General features: G+C 39.0%; 1 protein-coding gene across 2 annotated transcripts in view; it reads left to right on the top strand.

Moving 5' to 3' along the window:
• The window catches only part of LOC109966678 (zinc finger protein 518A), a 26,110-nt gene extending 9,427 nt beyond the window's left edge, over window positions 1–16,683 (top strand). The window contains exons 2-3 of one of the 2 annotated variants that reach the window (XM_020611730.1): window positions 1,786–1,966; window positions 9,250–16,683. In XM_020611730.1, the coding sequence (XP_020467386.1) occupies window positions 9,270–13,445 (4,176 nt within the window). In that variant the 5' untranslated portion in view covers window positions 1,786–1,966; window positions 9,250–9,269 and the 3' untranslated portion in view covers window positions 13,446–16,683. The remainder of the gene's footprint in view (window positions 1–1,785; window positions 1,967–9,249) is intronic. The other variant, XM_020611729.1, reaches the window with a different exon arrangement.
• Window positions 16,684–17,465: the final 782 nt, after the last annotated feature.

Below are 17,465 nucleotides of genomic sequence, written 5' to 3'. Positions count from 1 at the left end.
GATGGAGGGAGCTGAAACTCCGTGTTGCCCAGCGACAGCCCCAAAACCTGAAAGATCTGGAGAAGACCTGTATGGAAGAGTGGGCCAAAATCCCTGCTGCAATGTGTGCAAACCTGGTCAAGAACTACATGAAACGTCTGACCTCTGTAATTGTAAACAAAGGTTTCGGTACCAAATTTAAAGTTCTATTTTTTTATTTTATCAAATACTTTTTTCATGCAATAAAATGGAAATAAATTATTTAAAAATCTAACTGTGATTTTCTGGAATTTTTTTGTAGATTCTGTCTCTCACAGTTGAGGTGTACCTACGATGAAAATTACAGATCTGTCCATTCTTTGTAAGTGGGAAAACGTGAAAAATCAGCGGTGTATCAAATACTTATTTGCCTCACTGTACGTTCTACTTTGAGTGAGACTTATCATGTACAGTGTGAGACAGCAATATGCAAGCACTGGAAAAGGTTTTGCCATAAACTCCGCTGACTGGCTTTTCTCCTTTATGATTTCGCATGAGGCCACTCAGACCTTAGAACTGCATGAACTGTGCATGAGTTTTGGATTGAGGTGTGTTACCTGTGTGTCAGGTGACCTGTGCATGCACATCTATATCTGTAAATACATTTTAAAGAACTGCACATAGAAAACTGTTTATATACACATTTGAAAATCTTTTATTGTAGATTACTAAACATGTCATGAGACATTATTTTTACACATTTGTAAATCTGGATCTTATTTGTAGACAAACACATTTGTGGCCTTCATGAGACACACAGAAATCAGTTTTTACACATTTGCAATCTTGACTGCATTTGTGGCTAGTTATGAGAGGATTTTACCCCCAGGGGTATTATAGGGGAAAAAAAAACCTAACAAATCCCCCTTGAGCAAGCACTTGGTGACAATGGGGCGAAAAAAAAAAACGACCAGAGCCAGGCTCTTGATGGGCAGCCATCTCCTTGAACTGGTTGGGGTGAGTGGATAGAGGAAAGAAAAAGACCAAGTAACAGCAAACACTCAAACAATGGGCAGATTAGTGTGGCTCGTGACTGCTCATACAGCTTCAGAGCCAGGAATTAGGTTGCAGATCAGGTTAGCTGTGGTGATCTAGCTAGAGTAAAAGTGAGCCATCTTTGTGGCACCGGAACGCCTGAAATGAGCCTAAAGTTAGCAGGATAAGCCACTGATCTCACTTCATGGTACAGGCCGAGCTGCTTGTTTGCAAGTAAGTTCACTGCTTTGCTCCACTATAGTCGATTGGCTGTCGATGCGATACAAAGTATTTACACAATCCTCCACACTTGCCTTTCAAAGCTCAAGTTATTAAAATGTGGTCAAATGATTTCCTTGTCTGAATTAAAGTTATAAGACAACTCTTTTATGTGCATGCTGTACACTGTTCGTGTGCTGCGCTGTGAAGTCGGTTAACTTCCACCTTTTATTTTCTGTCAGGATTATTACAAAAATCTAATTTAACGTTTGTAAATTGATTCTGAATTGAAGAAGGATTGCAGTTCTTATATGAATCGTTTTGGGAAGTAGCTGCACTTTCATTCACTGTGTGGGAGATGGTCCTGAATGATTCCCATAGAAAAGTTGAGGGAAGTAGCTGCCTGCTGCTCATAATGGAGGTAGTGAAGTTAATCAGATGTGCATTAACAAACCCACCAGTTAATTGTAATTCTTTAAGCCTTATTATCTTGCAAAGCTGATGAGTACAATTTGAAAACACTTCTCATAAAATTCATCTTAATGTCCAACATTGTTTTTATGTGTGGAATAGGCTTATTGTTTCCTCTTGTGGCCACTGGGGCAGGGGAAACCCAGCTTCACCAGCATCAACCATCAACTACCAGTGGGTGCTTTCTTTCTTCTGGCCCCAGGAGTCAGAAGTGAGTCCAATACACCTTGGTGCACAAGAATGACACTGCATTTGAAAGCATACTTGGACAAGTGACACAAAGGTGAGATTTATGCATTGTTGGAAGTGTTTTTCAACAGCTTTTCTGTGGGACTTTTTCTCATGCAGTGAATGAGACTCTGAAATTAGGCCACGTTTGTGTATGTGAACTAGACTGTATGCCACTCGTTAAAGTGGTTTATGTGGCATGATGCTGAGCATACTTGTCTTTTGAGAAATATCGGGTTTTACAGTGTAATTTAATGTTAATTTAACTCAAAATTTTGAAACTGATTACATAAAACTTTTTATTTAAAGAACAGTTTTTCTGTAAGTACTTTATACTAGGTATAGGTTTTAACAGTGTAAATCAAATAAAATTAAGTATTTCTATTACCTAATGGGGCAGAGACACACCAAGCTGACATGAAAGAACTGCCAGTGATGAAGGCCGACCTTTGTTTGAGCCAGTTGGGTTGAAAAAGTGACACTTAAACACACTGCACAGACTACAGCCAACTGCAGACTAGCACATATGTTCTGTATCTTCGTGACAGAAGTGGCTGATGGTTGAACCCCAGCTTGGTGTGTCTCAGTCCTAGCATAAACTATTTTATTTCTTTAAGAAATTCTACTGTTTATGTTAACTTAGTGTTTTTAAGTTAAATGAAGCTATACACATAATTGAAATCATTGCCTACTTCTGACTCAAAATTGCATATATTAATGAGCCTAAATTCTTTGTTGAAACTGATTACAAAAATGATTTTAGGTAGCTTTAACTCCATCCATTCATCCATTATCTATACTGCTTATCCTGAAGAGGGTTGCAGGGGGGCCTGGAGCCAACCCCAGCTGACATTGGGCAAGAGGCGGTGTACTTGCCAGTCTATCACAAGGCTGATACTCAGAGAAAGACAACCAAACACACCTACACTCACTCCTAGGGGCAGTTTAGTCACCAGTCAACCTAAGTTGCATTTCTTTTGACTGTGGGAGGAAGTTAGAGAACCCACACAAACACGGGCAGAACATGCACACTACACACAGAAAGGCATTGGTTTGCTTGGGTCTCAAACCTGGAGCCTTCTTCCTATGAGGCAACAGCTCTAACCACTGCATCGTCATGCCGCCCTAGATTTAACTCGAGATCCCAAAATTCACACTGGACTACCCATTTAAAATGCAGGTTAAGACAAACAGTTACTCATTTATTAAGTAACCATAAAATGTTAAACCAACATCAACAATAAAAATAGGTTGGCTAATAGAAATGCATTCCTCAGTAATACTGAAACATTCAACAGTGCCTTGGGAAATGGCCTGAGGAATTTTGTAAACCATCATTTCTAAAAGTTGACCATATGAATAAAATCCTTTATCGTGATATTTATCATAACTCTTTTTTTAACATTTGGTTAATCCACAAATTTTAACTAGGCACTTCATTAAAAATCCCAATATAGGCCTGAACTTTTCTGCTCATTTACTGTATTTATTACATTGTACCTAATTATTAAATGCAGCAATATGACATTGTCCATCTCACTATATGTGATAAGCCAATACATCCGATGGTTGACCACTCTCACAGTATACAGATTTCATATATTTTATCACTAACCTTTTTCACTTACAGAATGTAGAAATACACATCAATCAAACTTTACATTAAACACTAACTGTATAAATAACTGTATATCATAATAGTGCAAAGGCCTAAAGAAATGGCCAGAGCATTGTTCTTTTTTTAGTAGGCAATGACTGTACATTTTTGTGGTACATGTCATTTTATCAATATATTCATTGTGACATAGTCCTTTTTATGTAAAATCAATTAAACTGTTGATGATAGGTGGATGAAAGAAACAGATTGTTAAATCTGTGTTTGGATAATTCAGCAGATTAAATGCCTCCCCAAGACAAGGTACATGACATCTGAGGTAGAATTGTACAAGTCATGATAATTGCTAATATTGCCATAGACATTCTTGCATATTGAGTTACGACATTGCCCATAATGACTGAATACAACTACAATATCAAAGAAATGAGTATAAACAGTAAAGCATTTACCATACTGTTTTGACAAATCCAATGCGAGCAATAATTCCTTATGTTGACTTGTAACACATTCCAACATTAAATTGAACAATAATACTTTAAAATAAGGTGATTTCACAAAAAGAGCTCCTTTTGTTGTTCTTTGGTATGCCAAAAGTGACAGTAGTGCATGGAGATATGAAAAGTCTTCAAGTAAAGGAGCAACTTTGTTAATACAGTGAGATTACTCCTCTGCCCAAAGGTCATTTTTTTTAAGGCTCGACACATACAGCCTCAACTTCCCATCCCCCAGGCCCATCAAGACTGTGTGGGCCAAGTCTTTTGTGTAGATTAGATCCAGGGCATAAATCCATGCAATAAGCATGACAAATGCATCAGCAAATGGCTTCATGGCAACGAAGGCGGGGCTGCTAGCTACGGCTTCTTCTTTTTTTTTTGGCTAATGTTAGCTCATCTTTGTATGTATTTGGTGAAAATGATGCAGAATGGAGATGGCCAATGTTTATTAATTGGGATATCTACAGTAAAACATCGCAATGGGTGATTTTGTCAGCCATGGGAGATGGCACAGCTAAAGGTATCTCTTTGCCTGTGTTGCAGTACTTTGGGTTAAAACAAAACAAAATGCTAATGAAAGTGCAGGATTTGTAATGTAAATGGCAGATGATGAATCTTGCGACCATTTGCGTGTACACCGTCCTGCTACATTTCAGTCATTGATGTGAGAGCAACTGATAGTTTTAACAGTGACAATGTGTCATTCTGGAGTTTTGGAACTATAAAAAAGCACTCTAATTATTCAGTGGTGTTGCAGAGTGATCTAGCTTTACCTCGGCTAACTGCAAACAGTGTGTTATCTGTTTCTCCACTAGCGGCAGTGAGCCCACAAACCCGACAATGAGCATTTTGTCCTGTCATCAATTTAAGTCACTGAGTTAACTTTTGTTAGGGACAACTGATATGACCCCGCTGGTTGTCATTTTAACCAGAAACAGTGATGAGAAGCTGCTACTTGAATGATTACTACACTGAGCTTTGTTAATAAGGTTGTAGGTGTTACTGGCATGGCTGTCCTGTCAGTGGCCGGGGGTGGATTTTAATCACGATGGTGACTCACCATTGTGATAGGTGTCAGCTATCAATGATGGACAATGGCATCGCCCATTGCCTATCCCTAATGTTGAACAAACCAAAAAAGAATCCCGTTTCTTTAGTTTTGAAGCTTTGTATTCCAAATCTCACTTCTCCGTTCTCTTTAAGAACCACTCTTGCCTTTGTGTGTCTGTGTTGTGGAATGCTGGGGGGGGGTGTTTGACTTTGTATGCTCCGCAGGTGGTGTAAATGCAGCTATTACCTGTGAGGAGGTAAAATTACTGTAACTTTAATGACAACGTAATCAGCCCCTCAACTCGCTTATTACTGGGCATGTTTGATTTACATCATTTGAACTTTCACATTTCCCTAAGGGGACCGCCTGGGTTCAGCCACACCACTTGCACCCCCTGATGCTCAGTGCCACGTTTGATGTTTTTCTTCATGTGAGAAGGAAACCACTTACTTTGATAATATGTGGTCAATCTAAGTAATGCCAATTTAGACATTTTGTTCTAATGTTTTCATAGCTGTGAGTACTGGTTACCAGACCAAGCTTGCTTTATTAGCAGACAGCTGCATCTCATTCAGAGCAGACTAGTCATTTGGCAAGGACACCGGTGATCCATTTGCACACTGAGTATTGTGTGCTTCCGTCCTCTGGACTTGGGACTTCAGCTTAAGACTTATGAGGAAAGTGAGGTGCCCTTGGTGTAGGTTTGCACTCTGAGTACTATCTAGTTCTTTTATATATTTTATACACCTTTGATTTATAATAATACTGAGGCATTTATTTAAATAAATGAGTTTCAAACACCTCTGCAGTACATAACTGAATTCCAGGCATGTACAGTATATACAGTCACAAGTGAGTTTGAGGCTTCGAGAAGCAAATTGCTCTGGCAAAAACAGACTCAACACTTGGTGAAGTGGAGAAAAGCACTGCAGTCACAGGCTAGAATCAAGCTGCAGTGAAAGGGTTTGTCACATTGCACAACACATTTGTTAGAATTAGCTTTATTGGACAGTTGTATGTACACTGTTCTTACATAAAGCATCAAGTAGACAAGTAAACAGGTTGGAATGTACATTAGGAAAATCAGTATTTATAAAAATATGTATACTCACTTTAGATGCAGTTTTCCAGGTAGATATACACAAAAGTATATTTACAAGGTATTGCACTGGTTGTCGTTCTATTATACAGTCATCTTATAGCTCGTGATGTTTTTAAGGCTCTTCCACACAGACGTAGGGTCATGGGCTGAAACCTGAGCTTTCAGCTTTTCAGAGTAGCTCCTCTTTGCTGCTCTGATCTCCCTTGTCAGTGTGTTCCTGGCCTGGCTGTACAGAGTCCTGTCCCCACTTCTGTAGGCCTCTTTAGCACGACAAAGCTGCTTGAGTTTTACTGTGAACCAGGGCTTATTATTATTATTGTATGTGCAGAAGGGTTTGGTGGGCACACACATGTCCTCACAAAAGCTGATGTATGATGTCAGTGTCGGTGAGTTCAGGTCAGTAGATGCAGACTCAAATACACTCCAGTCTGTGCAGTCAAAGCAGATCTGTAGCTCTGACTTTGACTGCTCGGTTCATCTCTTCACTGTTTTGACTACAGGCTTCGCAGCTTTAAGTTTTTGCCTGTAGTTTGGAATAAGATGGACCATACAGTGATCAGACGGAGGGAGGGTTGTACAGGGAACAGAGCGGTAGGTTCTTTTATTACCATTTAGCAGTGGTCCAGGGTGTTTTTGTCCCTAGGGGGAACAGCTAACATGCTGTCTGTATTTGAGCAGTTCATAGGTGAGATTTGCTCCATTAAAATCTCCTAGAACAATGAGCAGGGTGTCAGGATGTTTCATTTCCACACTAGTTATCTGTTCAGCCAGGTGCAGTAGTGTGACAGTGTGGCAACCAGAAAGATTGATGAAAATTCTCTGAGAATAAAATGGTTTGCAATTGATGAAGAGTTTTCAAGTCTGTATTGCAAGTTCTTTTTAACACTATCATCTTTACACCAACCTTCATTTATGTAGAAGCAGATTGCACCTTCTCGTTTTCATGGATAACTCGTTTACGCGATCTGCTCTGTATACCCACCAGGGCAGCCATATGCAGCATGATGATGACCATCAGGGTTGTCACATGGAAAAGGTGCAATCTGGTTTCTTAAAATGAAAAAGTCGAGCCACTTCTGCTGATAAGTGATTGGAGACTGGTAAAAAAAAGAAACAGCATTTTTTTTTTTGCCTTCAGTTATTGATAGTTGACATGAGTGTCAGTCTGCACAAGCCCACTTGAGTGAAGTAACGTAGCAATGCTCTCTTGCTTCTGCACATCAGACTAATCACAATGCAAAGTGAGGGTGAATATAAGACTGTTGCTTTCAGAAAGTTACATAAACTAGTAGACACAGACACCTTTGTGACATTGGAAAGGTGTGTATACAGTGTCTATAAAAAGTATTCAATTCCTTGGATGTTTTACACTTTAATTGATTTTATAAATGAATCATGGTCAGTATAATTTGGCTTTTTGACAAAAAATAAATTAAAAAAAATCTCTAATGTGAAAGTGAAAATAGGTTTTTACAAAGTAATGTCAAATAAAAATATGCAATGTGAAATAAGTGACTGCATAAATATTCACCCCCTTCAAGTCAGTATTTAGTAGATGCACCTTTGGCTGCAATCACAGCACTGAGTCTGTGTGGATAGGTCTCAGTCAGGCTTGAACATCTGGACACTGCAATTTTACTCCATTCTTCTTTGCAGAACTGCTCAAGCTCTGCCAGGTTGCGCGGGGATCGGGTGTGAACAGCCCTTTTCAAGTCCAGCCACAAATTCTCTCTTGGATTGAGGTCTGGGCTTTGACTTGGCCACTCCAGAACACTCACCTTGTTGTCTTTAAACCATTTCTGCGTAGCTTTTGCTGTATGCTTCAGGTCATTGTCTTGCTGGAAAATAAATCCTCTCCCAAGCCGTAGTTCCCTTGCAGACTGAATAAGATTGTCCTCCAGGATTTTCCTATATTTTGCCGCATTCATTTTACCCTCTACCTTTACAAGCCTTCCAGGGCCGGCTGCTGAGAAGCATCCCCACAGTATGATGCTGCCACCACTGTGCTTCACAATGGGGATGGTGTGTTTGTGGTGATGTGCAGTGTTTGGTGTCCGTCAAAATAGCGTCTTGTCTGATAGCCAAAAAGCACCATTTTGGTCTCATCAGACCAAAGAACTTTCTTCCACTTGACCATGGAGTCTCCCACTTGCCCTTTGGTGAACTCTAGTCAAGATCTAATGAGTTTTTTTTTTCTGACTTATACTTTTCAATAACCTTTTTTCTGAGTTGCTTGGAGTGTTTTTTTTTTTTTTGTCTTCATGGTGTAATGGTAGCTAGGAATACTGATTAACCAGTGACTGGACCTCCCAGACACAGGTGTTTTTATATTACAATCACTTGAGACACATTCACTACACTCTGGTGATCCCCATTTCACTAATTGTAAGACTACTAGCACCTCTGTTGAATTAGGTCAGTCATTTTAATGGGGGGGTGAATATTAATGTAATTACTTATTTCACTGACAGAGGTTTTCTTGTAATTTTTTTCATCAAAAAAGCCAAATTATGTTACCCACGATTGATTTATAAAATCAGTAAAAGGGGATGAATACTTTTTATAGGCACTGTATGTAAAGAGGAAATCTGATGCCTTATCCAACCATCTTTTATGCGTTTTGGACAGACCATAAATCCCACTTAAGGTCTTTTTCCTCTTCTTTAGGTGGTGGGTATGGAGTGTTTTCACATCTTTTTTTTTCACTTCTTTTCCTCTCTACAGTTGACCATGTGGTGTCCTGCAATCCTGTTATTTGTTGATTGAACTTAGTGAGAAAAGGGGGGCAGCGATTTGAAGCAATGCATATTCCTGCTAATATTAATACAACTTGTCTTGTCAGTGAAAATGCATAGGGTTATCAATTGCGATCACGATCTAAAAACTATTCATCTGGCCCTAAGTTTAAGTTCTGGGCAGTGGAAATCACGACCAGCTTGACCGGTGGCCCTGTACCTGTTCAGATGAGTGATTGCTATGCACTACAGTACCTACATAATACATTGTGTTTTTTTGATTAAGCTGGATACTTCAGCCTCTATGTGTTAAAAATATTTTTGTTTTCTTCTCACAGATATCTGCAAATTTATAACTATGGAAGAAGACTTCACAATACCTCATGATTCTGACAAAAACAGCAGCATATCAGTGATAGAGGATGAAAAAGAAAAGGTAAAGGACTTTGCGTATAAACCTTTCAGAGAAGTGCCAGATGGGTCACTCTTGCATAATGCAGAAGAATCTTCCATTAAGGAACATGGGAGTTCCACCAAGAAAGATAAACAATCTCTCAATAAATCCCAATGTAAAATTCAGCAAGGAGCCGTTTTCTCTGGAAAGATTCTGAGTTTTGGATGCTCTGTTTGCAAAGACGATTCCACATATAGCCCCAACGATCTCCTTAAACATTTTAAAGCAGCTCATAAAGGAATCCTTCCTACATACCCTTGTGAACTTTGCAGTTTTGTCACAAATGAGTTCCCTGTCCTTCAGCGCCATCGGATTGAGCACAGGAATACTCTTGTTACATGTGAACTCTGCAGCGATGATGTTCAGTACTCTCTGCTTTTGCTTACCAGACATTACATCATGTGTCACAGTCTAAATGGACAGTTTAACTGTGACTGGTGTGAGTTCACCACTTTGGATGCAGGAACATTTGTCCAGCACATCCATCATCATAATGAGAGTCCTTGGAAGTGTTCCAAATGCAGACATATCAGCTTGAATGAAGATGATCACCAGAAGCATGTGAAAGCTCACTCGGGCACGTTTCCCTTTACTTGTCAGATGTGTGGATATGGTGCAGCAAGAGAGGAGTACCTGAAAAAACACACCGCAGCTGTTCACAAAGAGGAGACTGAGAGAAGGCATCCCTGGAAGGCTGTAGATGATAGCAGCACTCCAGCAAATTCGTCTGCAAGCTTAAAACTTATAAGAAAGAATAGTGAATCACAGGAGACTCAGAGGATATCAAAACTGAACTGTCTCTCTGGGAGTTTACCGAACCAGAATGGCAGGCTAAGCAAGCCAGAGTTAGGCCTGTCTTTAGAGGGCACCCACTACTTTGTGGATGGGAATGTAGTAAGTAAGGACAACAAAAATTGGAGCAAATGCACTAATAACGCAGAACAATCAACACCAGTGATGTTACAGGAATGCGACAACTCTGCAAGCTCTGATACTGCAAGTCACAGCAACCCTAATGGACTGACTGTTCTGATGGTAAAGAACAAAATTTCTCTCCCCCCTAACTGTACAACCAAAGTGATGGGATTCAAAATGGTCGATGGTAAAAAGCACTTAGTTCTCAAAGTAATACCAACAGCAAAGCAAGACTCATGCACTCAGAAGCATTCCTCAGTAGAAGAAGTGGACTCCTCAAAAATAAATTCTGTGTTGGATAAAAGTAACATCTTTATTGAGAATGGGGAATGCTCTCACAGCAAGAGCCCAACAGCACATTGCTTTGCCACTTTGCCAAGAGATGGATCTTGCACACAGATGGATCAAGAAGAAATTATGGCAGTAAAAGTAAAGATTGAGGAGGAAGAAACCTCTGTGCACAACTTTGATCCCACCCCACATAGAAATGATGCAGGTGACCAAACTTATTCTTTACTAAATAGATCTTCAGCTTGTGCAGATAGGTCAAGTCCCACGACAAACAAGTTTGATCTTGTGTGTGACCAAAGTCAACCAAGTCAAAAAACCTGCTCAGAGAAAAGTGCATTTGATAACTCAGTCTCTGCAATATTTACCTTGGATTCGACCAGCTATTGTGATTCTCAAGCCAGTGTTACTTCAACAGTATGTTCTGGTAACCTAACCGGTTTATCTAAAGTTTCAAAAGTTGTTCAGGAAACAGTGGTTTCCAGACTAGTCTCCAAAATATCTACTGAGAACCATGGGGCCGTAGATGAGTTTTCATTGACTGATACAGTAGCAGATACAATCACTCACGAACACAAAGGGAGCGCTTGTTTTAACAATATAGAAAATGATGAACAGTCTTCTCAGAATACTGCAGAAAATACTGATCGAGTTAGAACAGAGACTGAACATAAAAATGGCAGTCAAAATTTTAAAAACATTTCAACAGATCCTGTACTGGCATCAGAGTCATCCACACTCAATTCAGGTAGTGACAGAGAAAGTGTCGTGGACTTTGAAAACTGCACACACAGTTCACCAAACCAAGAAGTATTTTCCTTTCACAACTATTCAAAGGAAATGTTCTCTACTTCACCTAACACTACCCAAAGCTTTTGCAGTATGTCCAGACACTTAGCAGATGAAACTGCTTGTGAATCATCACAGTTTAGCCTGTCACTGGCAGAATCTCCACAGTCGTTTATGGAAAGTAGCAATGGAGAAGACTCAATTCAAGAAGAGAGTCGCGAACACAAGAAAATGTCAGATAGTGACGTTGAACTTGATAAATGTACATCTAATGTTGATGATCCTCTCACTGAAAATGAAAATGCTGAGTCAGTGCTTCAAGACTTTAATATTATAAAAATTGAGGAGGAGAACATTCCTATACCTAAAAAACAGTCAGAAACAAAGAATAGTTCAACTTCTTTGGGCAGTTTTTTGGAAGAACATTCAGATGTAATAATTAACCAACAACTCAGTAAGGAAAGAGGACGATCTTTGAGTGCAAGCAATGATTCTTCTTCAAAACAAGCAAAAACAATACGAATTCTTCAGTTGCCAGAGGGTAAGCAGCCACTACTCCTGAGGACTACTGAGAATCGATTTGCCATGCCAGTGCAGGTCAAGGCCACACCAGGTTTCAAACTGATAACTAATTCATCAAATCCTCAGATCAATGTATCCTACATGAAGCCATCAAATAACCCTACTAATGTAACCCTTGCTCCAAACAGCAGGAGGTTAGGTGCATCAGTACCAGTGGCGGGGGCTTCTGAAAAAGGGACAGGTTTTCTCTCTGCTGTTCAACCAGGTGTTAGTACCTCTAATCACTACCTTATCAACAGCCCAGTTTTTAAGGGACCTGTACTGCTTTCAAGCACACCACATAGTACAGCTTCGGAAAAAATCGCAAAGACACAGCCTACCTGCTACTTGGTACAGAGGTCTGTTCCATTTGTTCAGACCCCAATTAATCCTGGCCTCAAACTGGCAAGTACACAGTTCCCCCCGAACTCACGACCAGTTATTGCCATGCCAATGAGCTCTACAGACAAACCCAGCACTCTGCAACCTGGCCGCCAGGCATTCTTGCTCCGGTACATTTCTCCATCCAAATCAGGCCTACTTCTGAACAACCAAGACACAAAGACTGGCGCTCATTGTGGCCAAGCCAGTGAAAGTACTGGAAACAAAGTCATATTTAAAATTGTTGCTCCTACCGGTAGCCTTCTTACAAGTGGTGCACCCACATCAAGTAGTCAGCCTTTGTTTTTGGCCACCAGACCTCAAACCCAGTGTTTTCTAGTGTCACCAAACAAAAGTAATGGAAATGCCTCCAATGGAGTCAAGAAATTGATCACCACACAAAATATGGCACAGAAAGATGTGAGAGATTCTTGCATTTTGCCCTCTCACATGAATGTAAAGTTACAACTGGGTGAAGCAGAAAGACCAATTCTAGCCCCAAGGCCAATTCGGCCCCCAAGCCAAAGGAAAAGGCGCAGGAAACCAGTATTTGATGAGCTTCCAGCAACAATGCATAAAACTAGAAGACTTGCAAATAAAGTTCTGCCTGAGAAAGAGACTTCTGTGTTATGGAGGCCTGTAGCCAAAGAAGTTGAAAGGACACTGAGACTTGCCCCATTCAGTTGTGAACAGCTGATCAGATGTCCTCATAGATACCAACCTGTAGTGGTGCTCAATCATCCAGATGCTGACATTCCAGAAGTGGCTAATATCATGAGGGTTGTTAACAGGTACAAAGGTGCTGTTACTAAGGTCTCTCTGTCTCAGAAAACAATCCAGGCACTCTCTGAGCTTGATGCACTAGCAAAGAATTCCTCAGCCAAAGCTGTGTCGTCTCAGAGGAACGATCCTAGACCTCGGCCAATTGAGAGTTCTGTCAGAGAGCGATTCCTTTTGAAACTGAAATTAAGGAAAAAGAGCAAAAAAAAGTATGAGGTCGTGGAAGCTTTATCGGGTTGTAGACAAGCATCTGTGGTGTTTGACTGTTGGTTTTGTGGTCGGCTTTTCAACAGCCAAGAAGACTGGATTGGCCATGGCCAGCGGCACCTCATGGAGGCAACCAGAGACTGGAATAAACTGTTCTAAAAGTCAGTCACCTTTCAATAGCTTGATATTCTGCCCTTTTGAGGTGGAACAGATTGAAGTTGTATATTTTTAATGACCTTCCACTATATGCTTATTAAGTCTTTGTTCATGTAAGTACATTTTCTTAAGAAGTTTTTCTTTTCATAGGTGCTAGCATGATTTGCATCATGTATGCACAGGTCAAACTGAACTGTGAAAATGGTACACTGTAATTAGGAGTTTTGGTAAAAGCACTGGCATAAAAAAATGGGACAATATCAGCAAAGGTTGTATGCAGACTTGGACAAAATTACTCAGGTGATTTCATATTAAACTAGTATGCCATTTTTGCTTATACATTTAATAAACTAAGGCCTTGTATAAGGGACTTTAGTATATTTTACTATCCTGCATATCAGGACAAGAAATAGTATTTGTATAGCTTATGTCTAAAACTTGTAGACAAATTCAGTTTGCAATTGTGATGAAAACACATGGTCTGGTCCAAAATATTCCTTTTTTATGTGGTGTTTTAATTAAATGGGGTATCATTTTATACTACTCTGTTATCAACCTGCAGCATGCATTTGTTGTAATTAGAGCTTGAGGTTCTTCATGATAATCGCTTTATGCCCAGTTCAGGCTACATGATGTTTTTTTTGCCTGATACGATGGTCACTATCCGTGGGTTTTCTTCGGGTACTCCGGCTTCCTCCCACAGACCAAAGACATGTAGCTTAGGTTGATTGGTGGTTTTAAATTAGCTGTAGGACTGAGTGTAAGCATGTGTGGTGGTTTGTCTACATGTTATCCCTGTAGACTGGTGACCTGTCCAGTGTTAGCCGGGATTGGCTCCAGCCCCCCGTGACCCTATTCAGCAATAAGCAGTATAGACACTGGATGGATGGACTTTGTGTCCGAATGCCATGAAGTTTCCCAGATGCAGTACTGGTTGTCATTTATCATGACACACTATACGAGATGAAACGATCGATTGTCATCGTCATTGTTGTCGGGCTTAAATCATGTAGTCTGAACCGGGCATTAGTCTGCAAAGTGTTGCAGTGACAAATGATTTTATAAAATGCTATATTAAGCAGGGATGCTTCTCTGATTATTGTTGATACTTGAGGAGAACAGATCAGCTCATAATACACCCTATGCAGTATATTCAAAGTAAATGTCAGCAGCTCTGACTGTTTGCTTGTACTCATGTTGTGGATCATGTGACTCCACATTTGGGTTGTGAATTTAATGATGAGCTTAAAGTTCCCATAAATTTGCTTAAAATTGTTTTGTAGATTATAATGTGTCGTGAAAGATGCTGGTACAAGATCTTAACATCAAGAAAGGCTTAATATGAAAGTGTCAGAGATTCTTACCTTTAAATTGTTCTTGGTTCAATAAAATGTTTATTAAAAACTTTGAGTTGATTTTTTAATAGTTGGTTCATTGTTTTTCATACTTTGTAGACATTTTAGGTGTAGTAGGGAGCCCTGAATGTGACCCATTTATTTCACTTTTTATTGCCTTGTTGTACTGTAAACCTGTTCACTGGCATCAAGTTCAAGAATGCTGTACATACTGTACATTTATTTTAATGTTGCATTTAAAATAGTTTTTAAAAATGCAACAGGACATGGATTTTATTTTCTTCGGGAATTGTAATGATTGTATTGCATGATGTTGAACCATGGAAATGAATGTTTTATTCCATTCAATATGCAAAGGTTTCTTAACAATGCAAGCCATGTTTTTTTTTTCTTTTCAAAAAGGTTGTAAATGGCTGGCCTCCAGGTTTTGACCTCAACAGGATTCATTTTCCACCAACATTTGCGAAATGTTTAAATCAGCTGCTCCAGTCAGCATCAGGGCTTTTTATTCAGTTTGGTTAATTATCTGATATCATTTCCTATGGAACACACTGTATATAAATGTAGCAGTAGTAGCCCCCCTTCACTGATATTTGTGAGTTACTAATGAAACCAAAAGTGGTGACCTGTCCAGAGTGTGTCCCACCTCTCGCCCAATGACCCTCTGAATAAGTGGTATACTGTAGATAATGGATGGTTAATGAAATAAAACATTAACTTTCATTTAGCTCGGTGTGCTTTGACATGGTCTTCTTTAAAAGGAACTGTTCAATGTAGAACATGGAAACAAACACTGAAGAAGGCTGTCATTTAAGTCTGTGTTGTGTACAGAGCTGGAGTCAGGACATGGTTAGCCTAGCTTACATTAAAGACTGAAGGCAGGATATTAGGGCTCTGTCCAAAGTACACCCACCGACACCTGTAAAGCTCCCTAAACTTGCTGTATCTGCTTCATTCATTCACATGCAAACAGGACTGTAAAAGCTGAGCTGAAGTATTGTGAGGATGGCCATGCACCATATATTATAACTCTTCCTTAAAACAAACAAACCTAGCTAGCTCCAAAAAGCTAACTCCCCTGACAACACTGAAGCCCTTTTTTAAAGAAAAACTGTGTTGTTCTGTTAACTTTAGTAATAACACCAAACCAATGAGAACCTTTATCAAATTTGTCATTTACAATTCAGGTTAAATTTACAAGTGAAGCTAGTGGTTTTGGTTTTATGGGCATATTTATGGCATGATATTTAGTCTGCAAAACATTTAAAATAAGAGTTCACAGCTTGTAAAATGTATACTTATTTGTTTTAAACATGTAAGTTGTGTCCCAACCTGAAATATTAATGTGGTTAATATTTCCTTTTTTAAAATCAAGGGCTACATTCTAAAATGCTGCTTGCTTAAGGTGATTTAAAAGTACATAGGATAAAGGATTTAATTTTGTCATTGAACTTTTATATTCAGAGATCTTCATTTTTGACATAATGACAATATGTTGACCATATTTCTTTTGTCATATGGTCTAACAAGTTAAATACAAGGCAGGTGAAATTGAGCGTGTAGTACATCCTTAATGTAGTCATTATACACTGCTCTAGTCAGCCTACCTACTCTTGGATGGCGTAATTCCCAAACCCCCATATTAACGGCTTGAATTGATCATAGCTAAATGGATGCAAACACCAAATGAATTCCAAGTTTCTTTTTGAGAGGTTTATCTTTGTTTCTGGTCCATGTGGTTTCATTTAAATTGTAGACCTTCATATCTTTGCTGAATCTTTCCTCATGCTAAGTGCCTCAAATGTCCTTTGGCAGGTTGACACTTTGTGTACTGTAATCTTTTGTTCAACTTAGTTAATTTTTCTTTAATAAATGTATGTATTCAGTGGAAAGAATACTGTTTTGTTTTTCCTTGTAAACATTTTAAAATAAATGCTTAAAGATTATCACAAATGTTGGTATATTTGTTAGTGATATAGTTTTTATATGTTTTATACTTGATTTGGGATGTAGGTTATATAGTGAGGTCTTTCCACTGTATGATGGTGGTGATGATGCTGAAAAGATCCACAGGAGGGCAGCACAAGACAATGCCAAAGGATTTGCTAGTTGCGTTTTATTCAGATGATAATTTTTGCATTTAGTACTTTCCATGACATACTCTGGATAATTCTGAATTCTCTAGAGCAGCCTTCTTTGAAGTGATGAGAAAGTTGAGAGTATGATTTCCTAAAAAAACAAAAAAGAGAAAGGGAGAGAAACTTGATCATATGTAAGGTCCCATGTTATCACGTGTTCAAGACTAAGTTAATGTAATATCACATGGGATAGTGCATGTTTTTAGAACAAAAACTTATGTTCTTAAAATTACAAAAGAAATTCTAAGAATTTTATACAGGGAGAACATAAAAGCCACACTGCATGTTAAAAAGAGCTGGTAAGAGTGAAGTATATACAGGTGCAGCTCAATAAATTAGAATATTGTGGAAAAGTGCATTTATTTTAGTAATTCAAATAGTGAAACTCGTGTATTATATAAATTCAGTACACACAGACTGAAGTAGTTTAAGACGTTGAGTCTTTTAATTGTGATGATTTTGGCCCACATTTAACAAAACCCCACCAATTCACTATCTCAATAAATTAGAATACCTCATAAGACCTATAA

The sequence above is a fragment of the Monopterus albus genome, unplaced genomic scaffold, assembly GCF_001952655.1.
Source record: "Monopterus albus unplaced genomic scaffold, M_albus_1.0 scaffold117.1, whole genome shotgun sequence".
Taxonomy (NCBI): Eukaryota; Metazoa; Chordata; class Actinopteri; order Synbranchiformes; family Synbranchidae; genus Monopterus; species Monopterus albus.
Note: the sequence above shows the minus strand (reverse complement) of the source record. Positions and strands in the feature narration are given on the sequence as shown.